Below are 23268 nucleotides of genomic sequence, written 5' to 3' on the forward strand. Positions count from 1 at the left end.
TCCTTGACTCTACTTAATATGTTCAAGCTTTCCTCTAGTTTTTTGAACATACAGAATAAATGTATACTTTTTAATTGTCTCAATGTCTTGTCTACTCATTTTATCATTTGTGTGTTTCTGTGTTGGTTTCGATGACAGATTTTACTCCTTGTTATTGGTTTTATCATACTGCATCTCTGCATGCCTGGTAATAAAAAAGACTAGATCCCAGACCTTGTGAATTCTACCTGTTAGGTGCTGGATTTTTTTTTTAAGAAGGAGGAAAAAAGAGTGGGTGCATGTGAAAGGGGGTGGCAGGGCAGAGGAAAAGGGAGAGAGAGAGTCTTAAGCGGGCCCCATGTCCAGAGTGGAGCCTGACAAAGGAGCTTGAAGCAGGGCTCGATCTCATGATCCTGAGATCAAGAGTTGGATGCTTAAACAACTGAGCCACTCAGGTACCCCTAAATGCCCTTTAAGTATTTTCAACCTTTATCTGGGTTGTAGTTAGATTACATGGAGACAGTTTAATCCTTTTGGGTCTTGTATGTCAAGAGACAAGAGCAAAGGTTAGGGCTTATTTTGTCTGCTACTGAGACAAAACCCTTCTGAGTATCTTACTTGACACCCCATGAATCATGAGGTTTTCTATTCTGGCTGGTGGGAAGAGAAGATGGCCCTGTGCGAACTTTGTAGATTGTTCCCTATAATCTTTCCAGGTGGTTTTCCCTGGCCTTGGTTTGTTGTGCGAGCACACACAAACACACACACAAAATCTGAGTGGGACCCTGTGTACATCCTTGCAGTTCCCTGTGGCTCTCTCTTCTCTGGTCCTGTGTCCTGAGACCTCGAGTTGCCTTGGCCTTCCTAGACTCCCAGCTCTATGGGCTCAACTCAGGGAGACTACTGGTTCCTTTTGGACTCCCTCTCCATGCAGCATAGTCTGGATAATCTCAAAAACTATAGTACTAGTTCAATGTACTTTGATTTTTTTGTTTGTTTCAGATGGGGGAATAAATTTGGCTCCTGTTACTCCAACTTAGCCCAAAGTGGAAGTCCTAACAGTTTAAAAGGTAAAAATGGATTTTTAAAAATGATTTCTGTTATGCTAGCACTTTGTATTTTTTTCCTGACAAAATACATTTCATAGTTAAATACTTTTGAGATACAGAAAGTTTTAAAGGTGCAGAGAAGAATGTCATAATCTGATTATCCATAATTTAGTATAATTCACTCAAACTTCATTTCTAAAATCTAACACAATTTTGTGACTTGCTTCTTTCCCTTATGATTATATCATAAGCATGTCTCTATGTCCTTAATGTCTCTCTATAAATATAATTATATCACCACCATTATTATAACTTTTCTCCTTTTGTTTGTTTAATATGGCCAGAGATGTAGTTAATTTATTCCTTTTGGTTTTTTGTAGGCTACAATTTTAAAAATATTTTAAATTTTCTGTGAAAATTGAGCCAACTGTAAACTTTCTATAGTTTTTTCTTTCATTAAATGTTTATTTTTCTTGGTAAAGACTATTATAAATAAAGCTATATATTTTCTCTCTGTTGCTTCCTCCATCTGTAATTTAATCTCTAATAATTTTGACTAAGAATATATGGAGAAGTTAATTTTTCATTTATGACTCTAGAAGATGGGTGTTTCCCCCCCATCTTCTTCATTTATATGTTATGCATATAGAATTATGCAGACTATCTCTGCATAAACTCTATAATTTAACTATTTTGGTTGTGATCTTTGAAAAAATACTTGTCTGTTCTTAATGCATTTTTTATTTTGTTAATGAGGAAATAATTTCTTTCAGAAAAATATGTATGTGAGGGCAGAAGAGATACTTCTCATATTCTGGACATTATTCTGTAGAATCGAAGTTAAACAATAAATAAGAGATTGCAAGTATATCAGCATACTTTTTGACATTTCTTTCTGGACTCATTTCACATTCTAATTGTTCCTTATCAGCTGACCTAGTGTTAGTAGAGAGAACCAGCTTGTAAATAAGGAACTGGAGGGGTAGACAGAGTTCTGGTTCAGGTTCTGCCACCACACTGGACCTTGGATTCCTTGGACCAGACAATCTAGTTCCTTCCAAAATTTCGATAATTCTGTCTTCACCTAAACTATGCTAAGCCTCCCTGCTGGACCATAAATAGCATCACAGCCATTGGCAGCAGCAACCAGAACCAGGATTCATCCTTCCATTCATTTACTTCACCAAAGGTTCATTGAGCACCTACTCTCCCTGCCAGACCTCTGTGCTAGGCAATTGAGAAACTAAAAAGATCACACTTTGCTCAGTCAAGAAACTTGCTATTTAAAAAGCAAGGCAGCTAGGTGAACAAGTGAATGTAAGACAGGGTGGTGAGTGCCTATGATTGGGAGTGGTCAGGGAAGGCTTCCCAGAGGAGACAGTTCTGACAGGAGGGAGGAACAAGAATGAGGCCCGTGAGTGAAGGACACTGGTTTGAAACAGCAGATATAGGATTACAAGGCCTAGTATGAAAAGAGAGCAAGGTATACATTCTTTCTTGGATCTTGAGAAATTTGTTAGTACAGCTGGAACACTGAGATATGGAGAGAAGGGAAGCAGAACTGATGAGTCTAACTTTGGACAAGCTGAGTTTGGGGTGTTAGTGGAGAGAAAATTCAAGAATGTCTGTCATCAGGCAGTTGTACACAAGAGCTGAGAGATCTGGTTAGAGATACAGAAGAGAGTCATCAGCATGAAGAGGTCACTGAAGCCACAAGTGTGGATGAGATCACTGAGGAGGAATGGGTGGAGTAGCATTACTGTAGTTCACAGAAGGAGCTATGGATTAGCTTCAAGGAATTCATGGAGTGGGCACAAAATTTTGGAAAAATTTCCATCATATTTCCTTTAAATGTCACCTTGGTATAAAATAAATTTTATTTATTTTTTTAAAAATGCAGAGTCTTTGTGTGTGTGTGTGTGTGTGTGTGTGTGTGTCTGTGTCTGTGTTTTGTTTTTAAGATTTTACCTATTTATTTGAGAGAGAGCATGAATGGGAGAGATGGGGAGAAGAGGCAGATGGAGAAGCAGACTCCCTGCTGAGCAGGGAGCCCAATGTGGGGCCTGGTCGCAGGACCCTGAGATCATGACAAGAGCCAAAGGTAGGCGGTTAACCGACTGAGCCATACAGGGGCCCCTAAATAAACTGTAAATGTCTAATTCTGTTCTTGCGCACTCATCATTATGGCTTGATAGTCTAGAAAAATTTTTGGTTTTCAGAAATAAAAGAGAGCATACGCTGTCATTACTATTATTCACATATTCCTTCATTTACTCTGGGCCCCTACTAAGCTAAAAGATGCCAAAGCAAAGGACTAAAGCTAAGTTAATGAATTCAACATTTAGTCTTACTAATATCAATTAACACAAAAACTTTTTCTGCAAAGGACCAGATAGGAAATATTTTTGGTTTTGCAGGTCATAAGGTTCCTGGTACAATTCAACTGTGCGTATGAAGCCAACCACATTATGTATTATCACACATAAACTAATGAGGAGGACTGTGTTACAGTAAGATTTTATTTAAAAAACATGTGGTGGTTTTTTTTTCTTCCAAAAGAAGTCCTCATTTGCAAAGGTTGAAACTTTTCCAGAACTTGAATTTGTACTCACACAAAACCTGGTCATGAAGCTTTTTACCAGGTTATTGATAATGTTGGAATGAGTTTATAACTTAGCACAATGGAAGACATTTAAAAACACTGCCTCTTTAAATGTTCTTTTGCTCTCCAGAAAACCTGACCACTCCCCCCGCCCCATTATTTTGAAGTAGTTCACAGAAGAACTTCAGGCTCTGTCATTTTATTTCAATTTGCAACTGGATAAAACAACTAATCTCTATCGCACCCAGCGTCTGGGTTTTGTTTGTAGTAGGAATGCTGATTTGATCAACGATGAATTCTTATGTTGTGAAAAGCATTTTCTGTCAATCTAAATTTGGACTAGAAGAAAAATCCAGGTACCAGATAGAGCGCTTATGATGGGGAGCAACACATCCAGTTCTGTCGCCTAGAGAAGTAAGCCCCACTACTCATGATCTCAACCACTGTGTACACACGGACATGGCAGTAGCTCAAAGAGGAGACCACAACTCTGAAAGAAATCTTGTCAACTTCACTGGAAATGGGGTTCTGAAGAACTGCCTTTCTAGGTGGCTTTGCCAAGAAACAGGAGAGGGATACGAAATTCTCTCTTGGCCTTCCAGAGAAGAGGTGCTGAGGAACATGACTGAAAATGGGCAGAAGTACTGTTTTTATTTCTCTGTTTCTTAAGAGAAAAGAATCCTTGGGGAATTTACTAATGTTTGGGTTACTCATAGTTATTTCTTATTTTGCCAATGAATAAGACAAATCTTTTGATTTAAGGCTCTGTAATCAATATTCTGAATGCTACTAAGAGTCTATTTGCTGCGTGGGCTAAGCTGCCATTTTGGAAGAGGAATGGAGAACCAGGTAATGACACAGGTCTTCTAATGCTGGCGGAAGTACTTCTGCAGGCCAGAATAAAGTGAAAAAGCCTTGTCAAGTTCTCTGCATACAGAAATCGTAAGACACATGAAAGTGGCCTTCAAAAGGTTCAGACAATATTATTATTAAAATATAGATTTATAATCCTTTTTTTGCCCATACAGATAGTGTCAGCGATGTAAACCAGCCAAAGATGACTTCATTGTCTTGAGGACAAAGGAACTGATGTGACATAATTTTGAGTAAAAGATCTTTGAGAATTCTGGTGCTGTCTGACACAGTCTCCCTAGATAACTTAATTTAATAGTCAAAGGATTTTAGCACTTGTTGCCACGAGAATGAAAGTCTAAATTGATTTGGCTGTCAAAGTTGATAAGCATATTGCTCTGTAAAAAAAAAAAAAATCTCTATGTAACCTCAACATTTTATTCAAGTCAAATAGCAGTCTTCTCATGGAAATTCATTTTTAGGCAGACTTATAATTTACTTTTTCTTTCATTTATAAAATGAAGGGATTTATTTCAATTTTTCCCCAGGAATGTGCCATTAATTTTGCATCAAAGTTTGATTAAATATCGTGGATTAATCAAATGTGTTTTATTACCACTACCCATTAGAGTCTGAAAGTGAAAGAAGTAAAATTTAAAAGGACATCATCACCTAGGACAAAGAGAATGGGAGAGAGACAATGGAAACAAAAGGTTAAAAAGGAAAAAACTCCTGGAAGCCAGGAAGTTGCTCAGACTGCAGAAGAAGAGCTTCCAACTTAAGTAGCTAGGAGTGCTGACACCAATAAGAAGCCTGAGAGGCTTTGCAAAGAGGGTTATCCCTATATAAACTATAAAAATCAAAGTCTCCAACATAATGAAAAAACTGTATGCCCATTTTGAGTTCATGTACTTCAACCCGTCGTCTGAAGAGGACTCTCATAAGATTCTTACAGGGATCTATGACAGAAAGTAAGAACGTTAAGAGAATGTACCCTGCAGACAAAATTAAAAAAATTTTAGAATCAGGTCCTTCTGGATCCTCTGACTAATCATATTAGCTGTCAGGGAGTGATAAGCCTCCAACTATTTAACCACTAGTGGCAAGAGATGAGTCTGGAGCCCGGGTCCCCTGACTCCCACGGCAGCACCTTCCCCTCGGCCGTGAGCGCAGGGGAACGCCTGTGCCATCGGATAGGTGGGAAGCAGCACGGAGGAGCAGTCCTCATACCTGATCCTGGGTACTGGAAGACGCTCTGCTGCATCTGAGGATTGATTCCAGTGCCAAACTGTCCTCCCATGTTTCCCGTCATGCCTCTGTTCACCATGCTGTTGCGGTTGGCCAAGGCTGACTCGGGATTTGCCGCCAGTTGTGAAAAAGGGCTGGTTGAAGCAGGTGGGGTTCCTGGATTTGTACCGTAGTTGGGTGGGTAGGGAAATTGCTGCGGAGCACCCTGAGGAAGACGGGGGTTCCCCATTTGAACTGGCAGTCCAGATGAGGGAGGGAGGTTGTTCCCAAAGCTTTGTTGCCTCATGAGCATGGCTCTTTGCTGCTGTATTAGCTGCCTCTGCCGGTGCTGCTGGCTGTACAACTCCCGCTGGCGCTGCGCCAACATCTGGGCATTCAGGGGGGGCTGCAAAAGAGAAAACCAATCCTCATTTATGAATACTGTTCTCACCATCCCCTACTTTGGGAAGCTTACAGGATAAAGCCTAGTAGCTTGGGGCAACAAAACACATAGCAATTATCACTATGACTTCAAACTTGTCTGAGGCGATGTGGTTAGGCGGCTTTTTTTTCTTTTCCTATCCCCCCAAATTTTCTGTTTCTTAGTTCTTCTCTTTTCTCACTGAGATCATTTATTCTACTTTACTTAAATGAATAAAATGTGATTATAGTTGATTTTAATTTTCTTCATTACTTTCCTGTATTTTCCAAATTATTTATAATGAGCATGCATTATCTTTACAATTGGAAAAACCTATGAATACCATTTAAAAAGGAAGAATCAGAAATCTAGGATCCAATGCCAAACAAATTGTTACTTAAAAAGAAAATAATTAGAAATAAAATAATAAACAGAAATAAGTGGAACCAGCTATTTTTTTTTTTTAAAGATTTATTTTAGAGAAAGAGCATGAGCAGGGGAAGGGGCAGAGGGAGAGGAAGAGAAGCAGACTCCCCACTAAGGCAGGGCCAGACACAAGCCTCGATCCCACAACCCTGAGATCATGACCTGAGTTGGATGCTTAACCAACTGAGCTACCCAGGGGCCAGAACAAGCTATTTTATAACACTGTTGTAAAAAAGACTGCTCCAGGCATCAGAGTATGTGTTTTAATAGCTATAATACTAGGAATGACAAAAGCAGCAGTAAAATTAGGTTAAAATCACTTTTTTTGGGTCTAACTCATTAAAGCAACATGGAATGTCAATAAAGCCTTCCTCAGAAGATTTCAATTCAGACTGAGGCTCTGATCAAGGCAGATAGCTCCTCTAAAATTAAACTTGCAAACAGATATAGTCCAATCTAGAAGAAACTGTGACACATGACTTTCTAATAGAAATCATCCTTATGTAAATTCCAAAAGTGGGGTCTTCTTTCCTTATAACCTAACTACCCTTGCATGAGCTAATTAGTGAGCTTATTAAGACAGGGAAACCCAAGTATGGATCCATGAAGATGCCAATATCTGCTGAACAGTAGTTTTCTTTTTTCTTTTCTTTTCTTTAGAGAGAGAGCAAGCAGGGGAAGAGCACGGGAGAGGGAGAGAGAACCCCTCTCCATGCTGACCATGGAGCCAACGGGGGGGCTTGATCCCAAGAACCTGAGATCATGACCTAAGCTGAAATCAAGAGCTAGATGGTTAACTGACTAAGCCACCCACGTGACCCATGAACGTTAGTTTCTGTCTGTAACCCTTTTGATTACAGTTGTCTTCCTGTTTTTGCCCTGAATCCATCTAGGTACACCTTATGGAAGAAAGAAGTTTTATGTGCATCCTGTCTAAAATTCCTCATCTCTCCAATTTTTGTGTCACCTTGGTTAAGAAAACATGAAGCGGTTGAAGCAGAAGTACTGAAGTATGTGCACAAGTTAAGTAGGGAGTGAGTACATGATAAGACGTAGAAGGCAACCCAGTTCTTTTTATGTTTAAAGTTCCAGTGGCCCTGGGTTCATGTACAAGGCTTGCTAAAATAAATAAAAAACAGAAAATGCTGATCCTCAGATTGAGCAGAGGACACAACAGGGTAGTTAATATAACTCTGCAATGTGACTGGGTTTTGATCAGGCTTCCGGTACCATCCACACAGTTTCTTATCTAGGGGTCTTATAACTGGCCCTATTCAGGATACCAGTAAGAGTGTTCTACTGATTCATCTGGTATCTAATAGCAACGACAACACCACCACCAAAACCAAACAAAGGACTCTTGCTTTAGATTAAATATCAGTAAGGGGTATCACAAGTTGATTATCAATTCATTCTAGAAGAAAGTTGCACTACTACCTTAAAAGATCATCTCGGACACTCAAGTCGACACTTTAAGACACAGCTTGGGTTAGAGAATTGCTAACAATGTCTGCTTTTCTCACATTACCTGAGGTGTAATTTGCTGCTGCATGCCTGACCTCATATTGATGCCAACAGGAGCGTTCGCTGCAAACTGGTTCAAGATAGCTTGTCGATTTTGGTGGATCAACTAGAAAAAAATATAACAATGAGATATCATATTTTTACATACAAATACATACTTTGGCCCTTTTAGGGTAACAGAAACTTTTTATTGATTACTAACAAGTTTCAGTATTACAAGTTTAGTAAGATTATTTCCCATGTTTATTTGCCAAAAGGCTGGCAATTCCAAACATTTTATCAAATAGTTCCCACCTACAGAACACTAAATAGGACAGAGCATTTAAAAGCAGGATCCACATACATGTGCACATATGCACATAGGTATATACACATATACATACATATAGCTTACCTTTATTTTTTATTTTTTTAATTTTTATTTATTTTTAAAAGATTTTTATTTATTTGTTAGAGAGAGAGAGAGAAAGCCAGAGTACCAGCAGGGGGAGTAGCAGGCAGAGGGAGGAGGCTCTATGCTGAGCAAGGAGCCCGATGCAGGACTCAATCCCAGGACCCTGGGATCATGACCTGAGCTGAAGGTAGCTGCTCAACCAACTGAGCAACCCAGGTGTCCCTATTTTTTATTTTTTTAAAGTAGGCTCCATGCATAGCATGGACCCCAATGTGGGGCTTGAACCCACAACCCTGAGATTGAGACCTGAGCTGAGATCAAGAGTCAGATGCTTAACTGATTTTGAAAGTATGATATATGGAGCCACCCAGGTGCCCCCATATATCATACTTTCAAAATCATGCTACTACTCAGTTATTTCAGATAAGTACAATAATGGAGAGAAAAGAAATATCAGCCCTACATCTTAAACTACAGTATAAAAGTAAGTATATAATAGGGCACATTTTACAAAAGTCTGGAAGATTAATGGAAAAGTTGAGGTACTTCTTTCTCACTTGGAGGCTGACGGTCAGATGGGTACATATTTGGGGAAATCCAACATGATTTCATCGCTGGGGAGAATTATGTAAGAAACAAATGGTTTGAGAAAATAGACTATTTATTTAACTAGAAGAAGTAATTACTTTAGACCAGCATTTCCCAAATTGGTGTTCTAAAGAACACTGTTCTGCAGATATTAATAGATGTGCCAGGAAAATAGCATGCTGTGCTGTATTAAGTATTGGAAATGATGGGTTACACAAGGTGAAACAGATTTCTTTACTGCAGTAATTCTATGAGCCTTTAACTGGCTAAAGCACACTGTGAATCTGCCATTAACATTTATCTCCTAGAATAATTTTGTATGGAACACTAGTTTGGAAGATGCTGTCATATCAGGCTTAGAATTCCAGGTCATAGGCATGCCTTAACTTCATCAGGTAACAAAACAAGCACCCTGGGAATTGATATTTCCTGATAAACAATCTATAGCTTAAAGAATTTCTTGCTCAATCATTTGAGGTGAATAAACTCTTCAGAGGGATAATATAAGTATCAATACTATTTTGTGTGTATATGATGCTTTATAACATAAATTATTAATAAAGATATTAACACTCATATTTTAATATATTAATATTTTAATACATTTAATATATTTTAATATATGAGATGCAAACTAGAAAGACTGGAGATTTTATAAGAGAATCCAAATTGCTGTGAACAGTGATTAAATCTCCCGTCTCCAAACAGCTCAATTCTTAATTCTGGTTTCATTAATTTTTTTGACTTCCATTAGATCAGAAAACAAAATGTTTGGGGGAAAAGCTCATTTAATATAAATGTAAAAATTAAAGCTTCCAGGCTTTTATGGAATAGGATAGAACATTCAGAATCGTTTAAAAATTAAAGATACGAACATTATGGTTTTAAAAGTCAAAGGGACTCTTGGGGTGCCTAGATGGCTCAGTTGGTTAAGGCCTGGAACACAAACCCTACAGACTGGGGACACCTGAGCAATACCAGAGGACCGGTTCGGTTCCACTCCGGATCCCAGGGTACTGGGATGGAACCCTGTGTCCTTGGGCTCCCTGCTTGAGGAAAGCCTATTTCTCCCTCTCCCTCTGCTCCTCCCCCTACTCCTGCTCACACACCCTCTCTCTCTCTCTCAAATAAAGAAAATCTTAAAAAAAAATAAAAAGTCAAAGGGATTCTTAAGTACAAAAATCTACATACTTCTTTAAATTCTACAGACCCCAGACATAAGTTTAAATAAACCATTAATTTTACAAAGATTTAGCAAAAAAATTAAGTGTATGCAAGATAATATATAAAGTTTGAAGGCTACAGAGGTGAGGAAATCTCTGTCCTCTGGGAATTCTGTCGAGTGGCAGAGGCCAATACAGAAGGGTACCACCTATAAGTGCAACACTTGCATACCCAGAGACACCTACAAGGCGCTCTCAAGCTTAGAGGAGAGAAGGAAGGCTGGGACCAAGAGCTTGAGCGTGCAATAGGACCTTGAAAGATGAGAATGCTAGGTGGCAAGAAGGATGGTAGAGTTAGCTTAAGGCAGAAAGTACGGCAACTCTGGAAACAGAAGACAAGGCCATGAGGATAGGGGGAAATACATTAATCTTAGCAATGAAGAGAGGTTACACTGCCAGGGGAGTGGGAGTTGGGTTTCCAAACTTACAGCTTTATATATTCTTTGAATTGTGAGAAAATGAGAGCATGAAATGGGTGGGGAGGGAGGAAAGATGCTTGAGAAGTAGTAAAAACGAGAAAATTTCAACAAGGAAATAAATTACAACATTAGAAAATAAATATTTTTAGCAGTAGAAGAAATTATTCTAAAGCACATTCTGTTAAAGAGAAATTTATCTATTTCTGCCCTTGAAATATTTCTTTTCATTCCCCCTCCCCTCTCTCTACATACAACCTAATGCTGTATACAGTTGTTTCACTCTGACCTGCCTCTTCCCTCTGATTACTAAAATGCTACTCATTATCTAGCAAGCAGATCAAGTTCTATTCTTTCTAGGAAGTCTTCCCAAAATGATCACCATATCCTTTAACTCCTCGGAAATCTTGACTTTTGGTTGGTGGGAGGAGAGAGGTCAGGAGTCTCAGAGCTGGGGACATAAATTCAGAAGTCTATAAAGGCCAGGTCAAAAGGCTTGTATTATAAAAGGAAATGTGGAGTTTGCGGCCAGTGGAACAGTACAAACTCAGCCTACACACACACACACACACACACACACACACACACACACACCTCCCATACCCCTACACACACACATTCAGAGTTCAGGCTGGCTGACATTTTGTCTGTCTGAATGGATTTCTTTTTTTCAATGCCTTATCAAGAAATCCTTCTATAGGAAACCTAAAAGATGATTATCTAGCCTAGAGGGTCTCAAACAGGGATAATTCTGCCCCACAAGAGAAATTTAGCAATGTCTGAAGACACTTTCGACTACACAACTTGGGGAAAGGTTGCTATTGGCATCTAAGGTGAAGTTCAGGGATGCTGTTAGACATTCTTAAATGAACAGGAAAGCCCCCAAAACTAGAATTATCTGCCCTAAAATGTCAGTAGTGCCAAGAATGAAAACCCTGATTTAGCCACATGTAAATTCTTGACAAGGGTTTTTTATTTTTTAAGATTTATTTATTTATTTATTAGAGAAGGAACATGCGTGGAGAGAGATGGTGAGAGAATGTGAAGCAAACTTTGTGCTGAGCACGGAGCCCCAGCAGGGCTTGATCCCATGACCGCAGATCATGACCTGAGCCAAACCACGATCCAATGCTTAAATGACTGAGCCACCCAGGTGCCCCAATAGGGGGTTTCTTTTGAAGAAGCTATTCTTGGGGTGCCTGGGTGGCTCAGTGGGTTAAGCCTCTGCCCTCGGCTCAGGTCATGATCCCAGGGTTCTGGGATCGAGCCCCACATCTGGCTCTTTGGTCAGCAGGGAACCTGCTTCCCCCTCTCTCTCTACCTGCCTCTCTGCCTACTTGTGATCTCTGTCAAATAAATAAAAAAACTCTTTAAAAAACAAAAAAGAAGAAGCTATTCTTCTATCAGGCAGTTTTCATGGCCAGAATTCTAGAGATGAAATTAGCTTCCCTCTACTTTCAGCCCTTTGATCTTTCTGGTCACTTCTATTTTCTCTAATATATAAAAAATAATCAATAGTGGTTCTTCTACCAGATCCATACATTTTCTCCAATACTCTAACACATAACACATGTGGACTTGACTTGTTTTGAGATGGCTAAGTATATCACATTTCTTTATGTGACTCCAATGTTACTCCCTTTTCATAGTATTCTTTTCTTGAGAGTATGAAGACCCTGGCTGGAGAAGAAGAATAGAAAACTAGAACAGAATAATCACATCTTTTATGAGCCAATCTTACATAATTTTCTACAAGCAGCAGGTCTACCCATTTTTGCTGTTATCCTTTTCTCAAAATAGAACTTTAGGAATTCTTTATTGTTATCATGGATATATTTCTTGAGACTTTGCTTATTTGACATGTGAGCAGACACTATATCTAAAGGCTTCATTACAACTTTGTATTCCTAATCACTAGCTCCCTCCTTCATTTTTGCTGTTCCTTAAAAGTTTCAGCCAATGAATCTCTACTAGTTTCCTAGGGTGTTTTTCCTTCCCCTCTCCCCCAACTGGGGATTATTCAAAACTGTATAATCAAATGTAAAATTGTAGAATCTTTTTACTCCTTGTGTACCACATTCCCGTCAATGAGATATACTTATAGTCAAGAAATATGTTTTTAAACTGATCTTAAAAATCCATTTAAAAGAAAGAAACTATGATGTAGTCCTGAGTTTGTACCTTTCTTTTTTCAGATCATCAGGTACTGTCCTAAATTCCTGCCCATGAGATGCTTTATATCTCCTGTGTTTGGCAAGAGGGAAGGAGGAATGAGAGAACATGAACAACGAGTAAAGAGATGATTATTAGTCTAGTGAGGTAAGTATATTATGAACACCATGTTATGAATCTGATGTATTCTGGACACTAATTCTTTGTCACTTATACAGTGTTGAAAATATCTTCCCTGAGCCTACATTTAACTTTGTTTATGGTGTCTTTTATCTTATAAGTTTTAAATTTTAATGCAAACATCAAACTTTTCCCTTATGCCTTTTAGGGACCACATAAATCTTCTCACATTCACATTTAGATCATTAAAATACCTAGAATTTATTTTTATGTATTGTATGAGATTAAGGAATATAATTTTTTTCTCCTCAAGGACAGTCCAATGTATTAGCATTTATTATACAGGCCATCTCATCTCACTGACACCGTGCTAAGATCTTTATTATATGTACTATCTCACTCATTCAATCCACAGACCACCTACGAGGTAGACAAATTATTTACTGTATTTCTTTTATGGATATAATCAGAAATCAGAGGCTTTAAAAGGGTAAATAATTTGACTGTCAAGCCACCTAAGTTAGAACTAGGACTTGAAATTAGAGATCTTATAACATTATAAAATATTGCCTTTCTAATATAATTTAGTTCCTTATTTCTCTTCTTTCCTGAATTTGTAACACTCTAGGAAATTGCTTTAAATACTTTAAAGAGGGCACCTAGGTGGCTCAGTGGGTTGGGCCTCTGTCTTCTGCTTAGGTCGTGACCTCAGGGTCCTGGGATTGAGCCCCGGGCTCTCTGATCAGTGGGGAGAGCTTGCTTCCCCCTCTCTCTCTGCCTGCCTCTCTGCCTACTTGTGATCTCTCTCTGTCAAGTAAGTAAGTAAATAAATAAATACTTTAAAGAAAATCCAAAGCAATATACACAGATGATTAAGAAAATACAAAAAGGTTAAGAAGAAAAAGCAACAATCTATAGCCCTGGTCCTGCTTCTCAAAGACAATACTTTTTTTTTTTTTTTAAGTGGGCTCTACACCCAGTATGCAGCCCAACACAGGGTTTGAACTCATGACCGTGAGATCAAGACCTGAGCTGAGATTAAGAGTAGGATGCTTAACTGACTGAGCCACCCAGGCACACCCCCTGCCCTGGAGACAATACTTTTAACTATTTGCTTTTTTGGTTCTTGATGCTTACTTATCTCTGTATTTGCTGCTTAGACAATCTTAAATATTTATGGCACGATACCCACTCATCACCTGTAAGGAGAGAGAAGACTGAACGCACCCAGCTCCCCAGGATCCCCAAATTATCCTTTCCTCCATTTTCCTAATGCAATAACATCAGTAAACTTCAATCACTTCAACTTCAAACAACATAAATTTCATTTTCTGTTTCAATAATCATAACAGTATCTCTTGATGCTCTACTTTATAAATTAAGCTACATATTTCTCTTTATTAATTTAATGATATATGATGTTCATCCTAAATATTTCTTATCACAAAAAATAGAAGCAAATTGCTTTTAAATAGTGAGTCTCAAGAGTACTTTGGTATGAGCCAGCTGTCTTTAACTGAAAGAAAGTCTCCTTTACCTTATCCTTGCCGACCAAGGATGGTGTTTTGAGTTTTTCACAAAGGTTGTGGGAACACTTGGACCTGATACCTTTATTCTAGCCCGAGGGCAGTGTCAATTTAGCACGAGTTAGCAGAAGCCTTCTCAGAGTGCTCCCTGCAGACCCGGACGACTCACCTGCTGTTGGCCCTGCAAGCGCTGCTGAAGCTGGAGCCGCAGCTGGTTGGGCGCAGCCGGAGGTCTGTTCAGCGGCTGCCGGGGCTGCATGCCCATGCCAGGTGAGAAAGCGCCTCGGGGAGGCGTCACTTGGACAGGCATAGTCCCCAGCGAAGGTTTTTGCCTGACCATGCCTTGGAAAGGGGTAGAGAGATTGGCAGTAGGTGAAGGAGATGAATAAGGCTGGGAATAAAGGTTGGGTCTTTCTTCCATCATCAAAGGTGGTGTTGCTTGTTGTGGTGGAAATCTCTCTGATAAGACATCTAATCCACCTCCCTGTTGGAAAATAAGCCAGAACATTTCACAAATAAATTACTGCCTATATGACATGCTTCTCTATATAATCTTGGATCTGAGAACACGTTATCTCTAGAAAGTTTTATTATAAAATATTATGCTGAATTCATGAAGGTCTCTAAGAGTTTGCTATCTAAGGGACTCACTTACGAAAGTTCCTTCTGAAATGGAATAACAGATCAACTGAAATGTTTAAAAATCTCAAAAAAGAGACAAAAAAAAGAAAAAAAAAAGCCATGCAGAAAGACAACAAGAATTGCCCAATAAAAATGCCCTACAAAATTAAGTTCTTATGATGTCACATAGAAATTTTAAAAAAATTACACATTCAAGCCCAAATGTTATATTATGAGTAAATGTAATAATGATGTGGTCTTTGTTCACATTAAAATTTTACTACTAGAAAAAAAAAAAGAGACAAAAACATGGTTAAAACACAGGCTAAAATCAATGGAATGAAGCCAAAAGGTTTGAAAAGAACCACACTGCAAAGCCTAAGAGTCAACAAACATTACATTTAGTAGCTTACCATGAGAAGTATTATTATAGGAGGGATTAAGTTAGGCATTTTTCTATCCCAAATAGAGAATTCATGCTTTCTTTCCTCTTAGTTGAAAAAAAAAATTCATAGCTGGCCTAAAAGAATGCCATAGCTATGGCTTTTAAAATTGATAACTATTATTCATTGTAAAAAATATAATTTAAATTATGACCTGGTGTGCTTGTGTGTGTGTGTGTGCACGTGCACACATGTGTATGTAACTGAAAGGAAAGTTTTATGAAATACAACTTCCCCTTTTTCTTACATTCTACTACTTTAAAAATGTTGGTCGTGAAGCACTAAGTTGATTTTTCAACCTCACCATGTGAAAAATGCCCAAAGGTGGACTATCATGGGATGTGCAGGTTGATGTCTAGCAAGAATAAAGGATAAATTAAGTCCTAGGATAAGAAGTCATTATATAAATCCGGATTCTCTTCTAGGGGGAGCCTCTAAGATTCTGGTCCATAGTGAAAGGCTAAGACTTTCTGATTCTAACTATTTCTAATTATTATGACTTTTTTTGTTTTAAAAACCTCATTATTTAGCTATATTTTGATAACTTTCACAAGAATAAGTTATAAAACTACTTAAACACAGTGAGACCAATATTGAAAAATCTTGCTTAAAAATAATTTTCTAGCTTCTCAGGATTGTATTGTTTAAATAATGCCAGTTTTAATGAATACCTGGACGAGTTTGTCAATTCCCAGAGCTCTATCTAGTTCAGCTAGCTCAGTTTCATCTTTGCCGCTGAGGAAAGACACGAGCTGTTCAAGAAGAGCCTTCTCATCATTTCTTCCTTCTACTGTTGTTGGTGGACAGAGCAGCTCATCTAATTGTGAACTAATACACTGGCTAATAGAATCAAAAGATAAAAGAGTTTAAGACTGATATAGCAAATAAGTATTCAATCTCAATAACATAAACATAGACATATACACATATATGTATGAGACACACACAAATATGCAAATCTTGTTCTAGAAAATTCTGTGGAGACGCTTTTTCAACCAATTATCACACAATGAAATGTTCTATACTTATGTGTAGAAATTTATAAATGTTCTGTATGAAGCTTGAATATATTCTCACTGTTTTGTCAGTCACTGAAATTTGCTTCCATATTCTTGCTCTTTGCTTATAGAAATAGCTTGAAAAATTAACTAAACATAGTTAAGAAAGGGAAAAGAATTCTTCATGAAAGTCGAAAATAAAAATCAATCAAAATCTCAGGGAAAAAAAATCATCTAGCCTACAGCAAGATTTATTCTATTTATACTTAAGTTTCAAAGATGATCAAATTATATTGATTTAATCATAAAATAACATGATTACCATTTACAAAAGAAATCAAACTAGGAAAATGAAACATTCTCAGTGTTAAGCAACAAAAAAACCTGTTGATTACATGGAGGAAATACACAGTCTAATCCTCCTGATACCAACAGATGCAAAAAACTCAGAAATATATGAAAATAATACTAATAGTACAAACATAATTATAAGGAATCCTCTCTGGGGAAGGTAAATGGGAATACAGTTCATAGTTAAAGCTCTAAACCACACTCAACACTGTCCAGTCACCCTTTGGTTGCTATGCATGAGATGTACTCTAATGTTTTGGAATGGAGCTACTCATGTCAATTAAGAAATTAAATTCTAATCAAGATGGGACACTGAGTAGATGCAAAAAGTACTTTCCTTTCTTAATATCATCTTGCTCCAAAGAGAAACACTGGACAAAATAATTATACAACTAAAAGCTCAAGAGCTTTTATAATAATTGTGACACTGAGCTTAATTCATCTACAGATCTCAGAAATTTTATAGTAATCAATCAAAGCAAAGCAAGAGATGAAAAGAAAACAACTGCTGCATACTATATCAATCTTTCAGTAATTACAATACATACTAGCCTTGCAGTCACACAGTAAATAAATCTGTTTAACGTGGGGTCTTCCTCTATACCCCCTCTTTTTAAAAAAAAAATATTTTATTTATTTATTTGAGAAAGAGAGAGCATGAGAGGGGAGAGGGTCAGAGGGAGAAGACTCCCTGTGAAGCTGGGAGCCTGATGCGGGACTCGATCCCAGGACTCCGGGACCAGGACCTAAGCTGAAGGCAGTTGCTTAACCAACTGAGCCACCCAGGCACCCATCTTTCCCCCTTTCTTTTGTTAAACATTTACTTCTACTACTATCTCACAAAATAAAATGAAGACTAGAATCCAGTCTGGGAAATAGTTCTTTTTGTAGAAGTTGGTATCTGATATTTTATAAGGTAGGAAATGTATTACTCACTCTTCTGGCTTATTCTGATTTACAGGAGTCACTGTATTATTTGCCCATGGAATCTGGTCACCTGTTCCTGGCTGTCCAAACTGGTTATCAATTGCTTCCAATTCCAGCTCCGGTAACCCTGATTACAGAAGAAAAGGTAAGAAGTCAGTATCACAAAAATACGTAAACAGTATTTTTCAGAAACAATATACTGTATGGAAGAATGAGATATCCCCTATAAAATATTATTTCAGTGGTACACTGGCCCCTTTTTCAGAAACTTAAACTGTCTAGAATGCGGCCACATAATAACCAGTGAGAAAGTAAGAAAAAGTTCTCTGAACCAAAGAAAATCTGATGTAAAAAAAAGTTCGCACATAAGTTGATGTTATCATAGGGAGACTCACTCAGAACTTTGTGAGAATTTTTTTTAAAAATTTTATGTTTTAGATCTTATTTTTAAGTAATCTCTATACCCAATGTGGGGTTTGAACTCATAACCCTGAGATCAAGCGGTGCATGTTCCACCAACGGAGCCAGCCAGGCGCCTCCCGAAATTATTTCTTTTTAAAGATAATTATAACAATTTTGGCTACTGCTTTTTCAGTCTGTAGGACATTAGGATCTGCTACAGGTAGGGATAGAGATGTTATCATGACACGAGAGCAGCAAATACAAGATAAAATTCTTTTGTTCTGTATCAGGGAGGAACAGAAACTAAAGGGCACAGCAGTCTGGGGCCATTCTGAAAATGGACAAAGCTTTGCAACTGTTAACTGAGAACCTGGCTATATAACAGTGTAAAAACCCATGCTTACGATGATGAAAAATGAAGAGACAGATTTAGTTATGTTTTATAATGGAAGAAAATACTATATGCATTCTAGAAGGTTTTTGTTTAGGCATTTTTTTGGGAAACCCGATTATTTCCTATACTCTTTAGACTAGAAAAAATTGTGAATAACCTAAATTCCAGAAATGTAGGGACTGATTAAGGAACCATGGTATAGATATTTATAATGTGCCATTAAATGAAAAAGAAAAAAAATCCATAAATACCACAGACCAGGTGGTAATTATTATTATAATTATTATAAGATATTATGTTCAGAATGATTCTAGTTTTATAAGTTATTTTGTGTGTATTAGTAGGAAAAAGTTATGAAAGGGTATGTATATCTTTGGTTGCTTTTTGATTGTAAGATTAAGGATGACTTTTCTTTCTTTTGACTTTGACCTTTTTTAATGCTTATAATGGTTATCTGTAATTTCTGAAAATGGATATATATTAATTAATTATTGTTATGGGCTGAAATGTATTCCCCCAAAATTCATATGTTAAAGCTCTAACTCTGAGTAGCTCAGAATGGGACTGTATTTGGAGACAGGGTGTTCAAAGATGTGATTAAGTTAAAATAGGGCCATTAAGGTGCGCTCTGATTCAAAAGGACTGGTGTTCTTATAAGAACAGGGGATTAGGACACAGACAACACAGACAAAGGGATGGCCATGATGCCACAGCAAGGAGGTGGCCATCCACAAGACCGTGAGAGGCTTCAGAAGAAACCAAACCTGCCAACCCCTTCACCTTGGACTTCTAGCTTCCAGAACTACGAGAAAATGAATTTCTGTTGTTTAAGCCACCTGGTCTGTGGTATTTATAAAGGCAGTCCTCGCAAACTAATGTAATTTTTTAAAGAACAACTAAAAATGGCTTGGAATTTTGTTTTATTTATTTATTTATTTATTTATTTATTTATTTAATTTATTGAGAGAGAGAGAGCGTGCAAGTGAGCACAGAGGGCAGAGAAGGAAAGGGAAAGAGAGAGAATCTTAAGCAGGTTCTGCACCCACCACAGAACCTGACATGGGGCTTGATCCCATGCCTCTGAGATCATGACCTGAGCTGAAACCAAGAGTAGGACATTTAACTGACTCAGCCACCCAGATGCCCCACCTTGGAGTTATGTTTTCTTTCTAATGAATGGAGAATAAGTAGATTTAAAAATGCCTGAGAAAAAATGTGTTTAATGGTAGATACTGATCATTATTAACTACAGAAAACAGTTAGGCTCACTTTTATGTGAAATATCCTCAACATTTAGTATGAGTGAAGTATAGGATTCTAAGTAAACACATTCATTTCTAAATCCAAATAATTAGAGCTTTTGGTTAAACTTGTCTTCTCTGTCGTGACAAATGATAGAAAAATCAAACTCTGTAGGATTCCCAAAGCAGAGCAAACAAAACCCAACAAACAACACTAACCACAAATGTTGATGGGAAAATAATCACTTAATTCCTATCATTATTTAAAACAGGAAGTTGGTTGGGACGCCTGGGTGGCTCAGTTGGTTGGACGACTGCCTTAGGCTCAGGTCAGGATCCCGGAATCCCGGGATCGAGTCCCACATCGGGCTCCCAGCTCCATGGGGAGTCTGCTTCGCTCTCTGACCGTCTCCTCGCTCGTGCTCTCTCTCACTGTCTCTCTCTCAAATTAAAAAAAAAAAAAAAAAAAAAATCTTTAAAAAATAAAAAAATAAAATAAAACAGGAAGTTGGTCAAAGAAGTTGACCCATTGCTCTACTCCAAATATTAATTCTTTAATCCTATTCTATTTCAGAAATCTAACCTAGTCAAAATTAATTATATTTAAGAGTTAAAGCAAATTTATAAGGCTGTCTACCATTAATACTGACTATATGATATCTTATTTGACTCCATAACAGGATACAGTATCTCATTTTACTAGGGGAAAATATTAAGAAAATAAGTTGGACAAAATTTCTCAAAATGAAATAAGATTCATATAAGATTCATTTAAGTTTGATGACCAGGAAAAAAAACCGAACAAATCAAACTTTGATTCAAGTAAATCTTTTGTTTGCATAGGGCTTATACTTAAAAGCAGTTAGTTTTTATTCTATTTTTAAAAAAGATTTTATTTATTTATTTGACGGAGAGAGACATAGAGGTAGAGGAAACATAAGCAGAGGAAGGTTGGAGAGGGAGAAGCAGGCTTCCTGTCGAGTAGGGAGCCAGATGTGGGGCTCTGACCCAAGCCCAAGGTGCCCCCAAAGAAGTTAGTTTTTATTCTAAAAGAGGGGCCAACCTTTTAGGATTTCTTTTAGAAATTTATTTCTACAAAAAATTCAAGGATTTATTGGAATGTTCTAAGAAATACATATTATCTTCTCTTAGGGGAATAAACCGACGATATTTGGCCATGTTTGAGCCCTATCTCAAAAGTAAGTATGTATATATGCAACACAAGACAGGCATGATAATTTGTAAAGGGAAGCACTGATGTCTCTCCCAGTCCCTGTGATGGAGAAGGGAAGCTGAAGTGAGTAGAAAACAAGCGCTTAGGGATCCCTAATCAAGCTATTAATGTTTCTTATCATCTTTGCAAAGGGCTCAACGTTGTATTTTCTCCATTTAAAATCTGCTTAGGGGCTCCTGGATGGCACAGTTGGCATCTAGATTCCGGATCAGGTCATGATGATCTCAGGGTCGTGAGATGGAGCCCCCTGTGGGCTCTGCATTCAGCACGGAGTCTGCTTGAGATTCTCTCTCCCTCTCCTCTGCCCCTCCCCTGTGCGCACCCTCTCTCTCTCTCTCTCAAATAAATAAATAAGTCTTTTTTAAAATCTGGCTAAATGGAAAACTTTATATCTCCATTAGCCAAAACAAAGTTACATTACTAAAAAATCCAACCATTTCTACACACAGTAGAAAGCACTGTCTAACCATTAGAGTGGCTTTTGCACATTCTACTCCACTAACAGACAATTCACTACCTAGTGATTCTGATGTTCAGCTACTTTCTTCAGGTGTTGGTTAAGAGGTTTCTGGCTCAGTTTTGTGTTACATTTGGCTGTATGCAAATGCAAATGCAAATGCAATGCACAGCAGTTAGAGTGTTTTATTTTTCTAAACATTATATAGACAAAGAATGAACTTGTTGAATGAAAAAAAAATCTCCTATAAATCACAAGACACAAAAGGAAAAACCCAACAGATAAATGGTTAGAGAATATGAACGGGTCACATGCAATCACTGAAAAATGATCTACCTAATTAAAAAAAAAAAAAAACCCTCACAGATTAAAACTTAAAAAAACCAAACCATCAGGTTGGCAAAGATAAGAAAGAATATAGTTCAATGTCTTAGAAAGGATGTGTAGAAGAACATTATCCATCTGAGTGTAAAGTGGCACTATCTCTAAGAAGGCCATTTGGCAAAATCCATCTATCCTTTGACCAAGCAATTCTATTTAGAACTTTTATTTCAGATATATTTTCATATGTGATAAGTTATCTATACATATAGGTAATCATCACAGCTCTATAGTAGCAAAAGATACCTACAAAGAGGCACAACACACTAAAAAAAGAGAAATTAAAATGGATTTTTTAAGTACTGAAAATGCTTTATGTGAACCTCATTTTTAGAGTTATGCAACTATTTTAATGGCCTACAAATAAATGAGATTGAGATTTTAAAAATAATCAGCTCAGGGTGTGTATGGTCCCCAAACATAAAATCATCCCCTTCACAAGATCATTCACCTACTCCAGTGATATTCTCAAAGGTTAAATATTTTTGGAATTCTAGATCTATCTAGAACAGTATACAGGTCCCTCAAGAAAATATATCTTCTCACAGTTAAGATCTAATTTAGGTCTGGATTTAAAAAAAGAAGAATTATTCTTTTTGGATCAACAAATTTGACTCCAAATAACCGTAGAAAAGTATCAGAAGTCAAATCCGCCCTCAGAGGATAAGGATTTGAAGACTGTCAAAAAGACAGCACAGGTTTTGAAGGTACTACTGCCACAGAGGTACACTATACATATTTTGATCAACAACACCCTCCTATTGTCTCTTGATGGGCTCTGGTGGTACATTTCTAAAAAAAAATTATTTAAATCACGTGGTCACACTACATGGGTGTGTGGTATGCGTAACAACAGGATGTTTTGAAACTAGGCAGACTGAGATTTAAATCCTGATTCTGCACGTACTAAGTGGAAAACTTCAGGCAAATTTTTGTGTGTATTTTTTTTTCTTTTCATTCTCTGGTCCCTCATTTTCTCATATGTAAATAGACCTAAGGGAATTTTCTGGCTCAATGTGGCAGATTTATCCCTTCTATTTTACTTTACCTCTAAATAACCTCTGAAAGAACAACAGAAATAAAAAGGGAAAAATAAATCTCCATCTGAAGGAAAGGCAAAAGAAGTATTATGGTAGCTGACTCAAACGATGAAGAGTTTCTGAAAGATGAAACAAAGGGAACAAACCAATGGTAAAACTTCAACAAAACTAAAAAATCCACAAGACAAAAAGAAGATTCTCCAAGAAGGGGAGTTTTCCCAAAAGAAGCCCAGAACTCAAAGCTCAGTGGTCACTGGAGC

At 37.5% G+C, this 23268-nt stretch overlaps 1 protein-coding gene across 7 annotated transcripts in view; it reads right to left on the minus strand.

The window, feature by feature from the left end:
- NCOA1 (nuclear receptor coactivator 1) overlaps positions 1–23268 on the minus strand; it is a 183977-nt gene that overhangs the window by 17827 nt on the left and 142882 nt on the right. For all 7 annotated transcript variants that reach the window (XM_044261974.1, XM_044261977.1, XM_044261973.1 and 4 more), the window contains 5 exons: positions 17869–17986; positions 16255–16423; positions 14689–15003; positions 8085–8186; positions 5713–6115 (listed from right to left, as the gene is read on the minus strand). In XM_044261974.1, coding sequence (XP_044117909.1) covers positions 5713–6115; positions 8085–8186; positions 14689–15003; positions 16255–16423; positions 17869–17986 — 1107 coding nt within the window. The remainder of the gene's footprint in view (positions 1–5712; positions 6116–8084; positions 8187–14688; positions 15004–16254; positions 16424–17868; positions 17987–23268) is intronic.

This window comes from Neovison vison, chromosome 8 (assembly GCF_020171115.1).
Source record: "Neovison vison isolate M4711 chromosome 8, ASM_NN_V1, whole genome shotgun sequence".
In the NCBI taxonomy this organism is placed as follows: Eukaryota; Metazoa; Chordata; class Mammalia; order Carnivora; family Mustelidae; genus Neogale; species Neogale vison.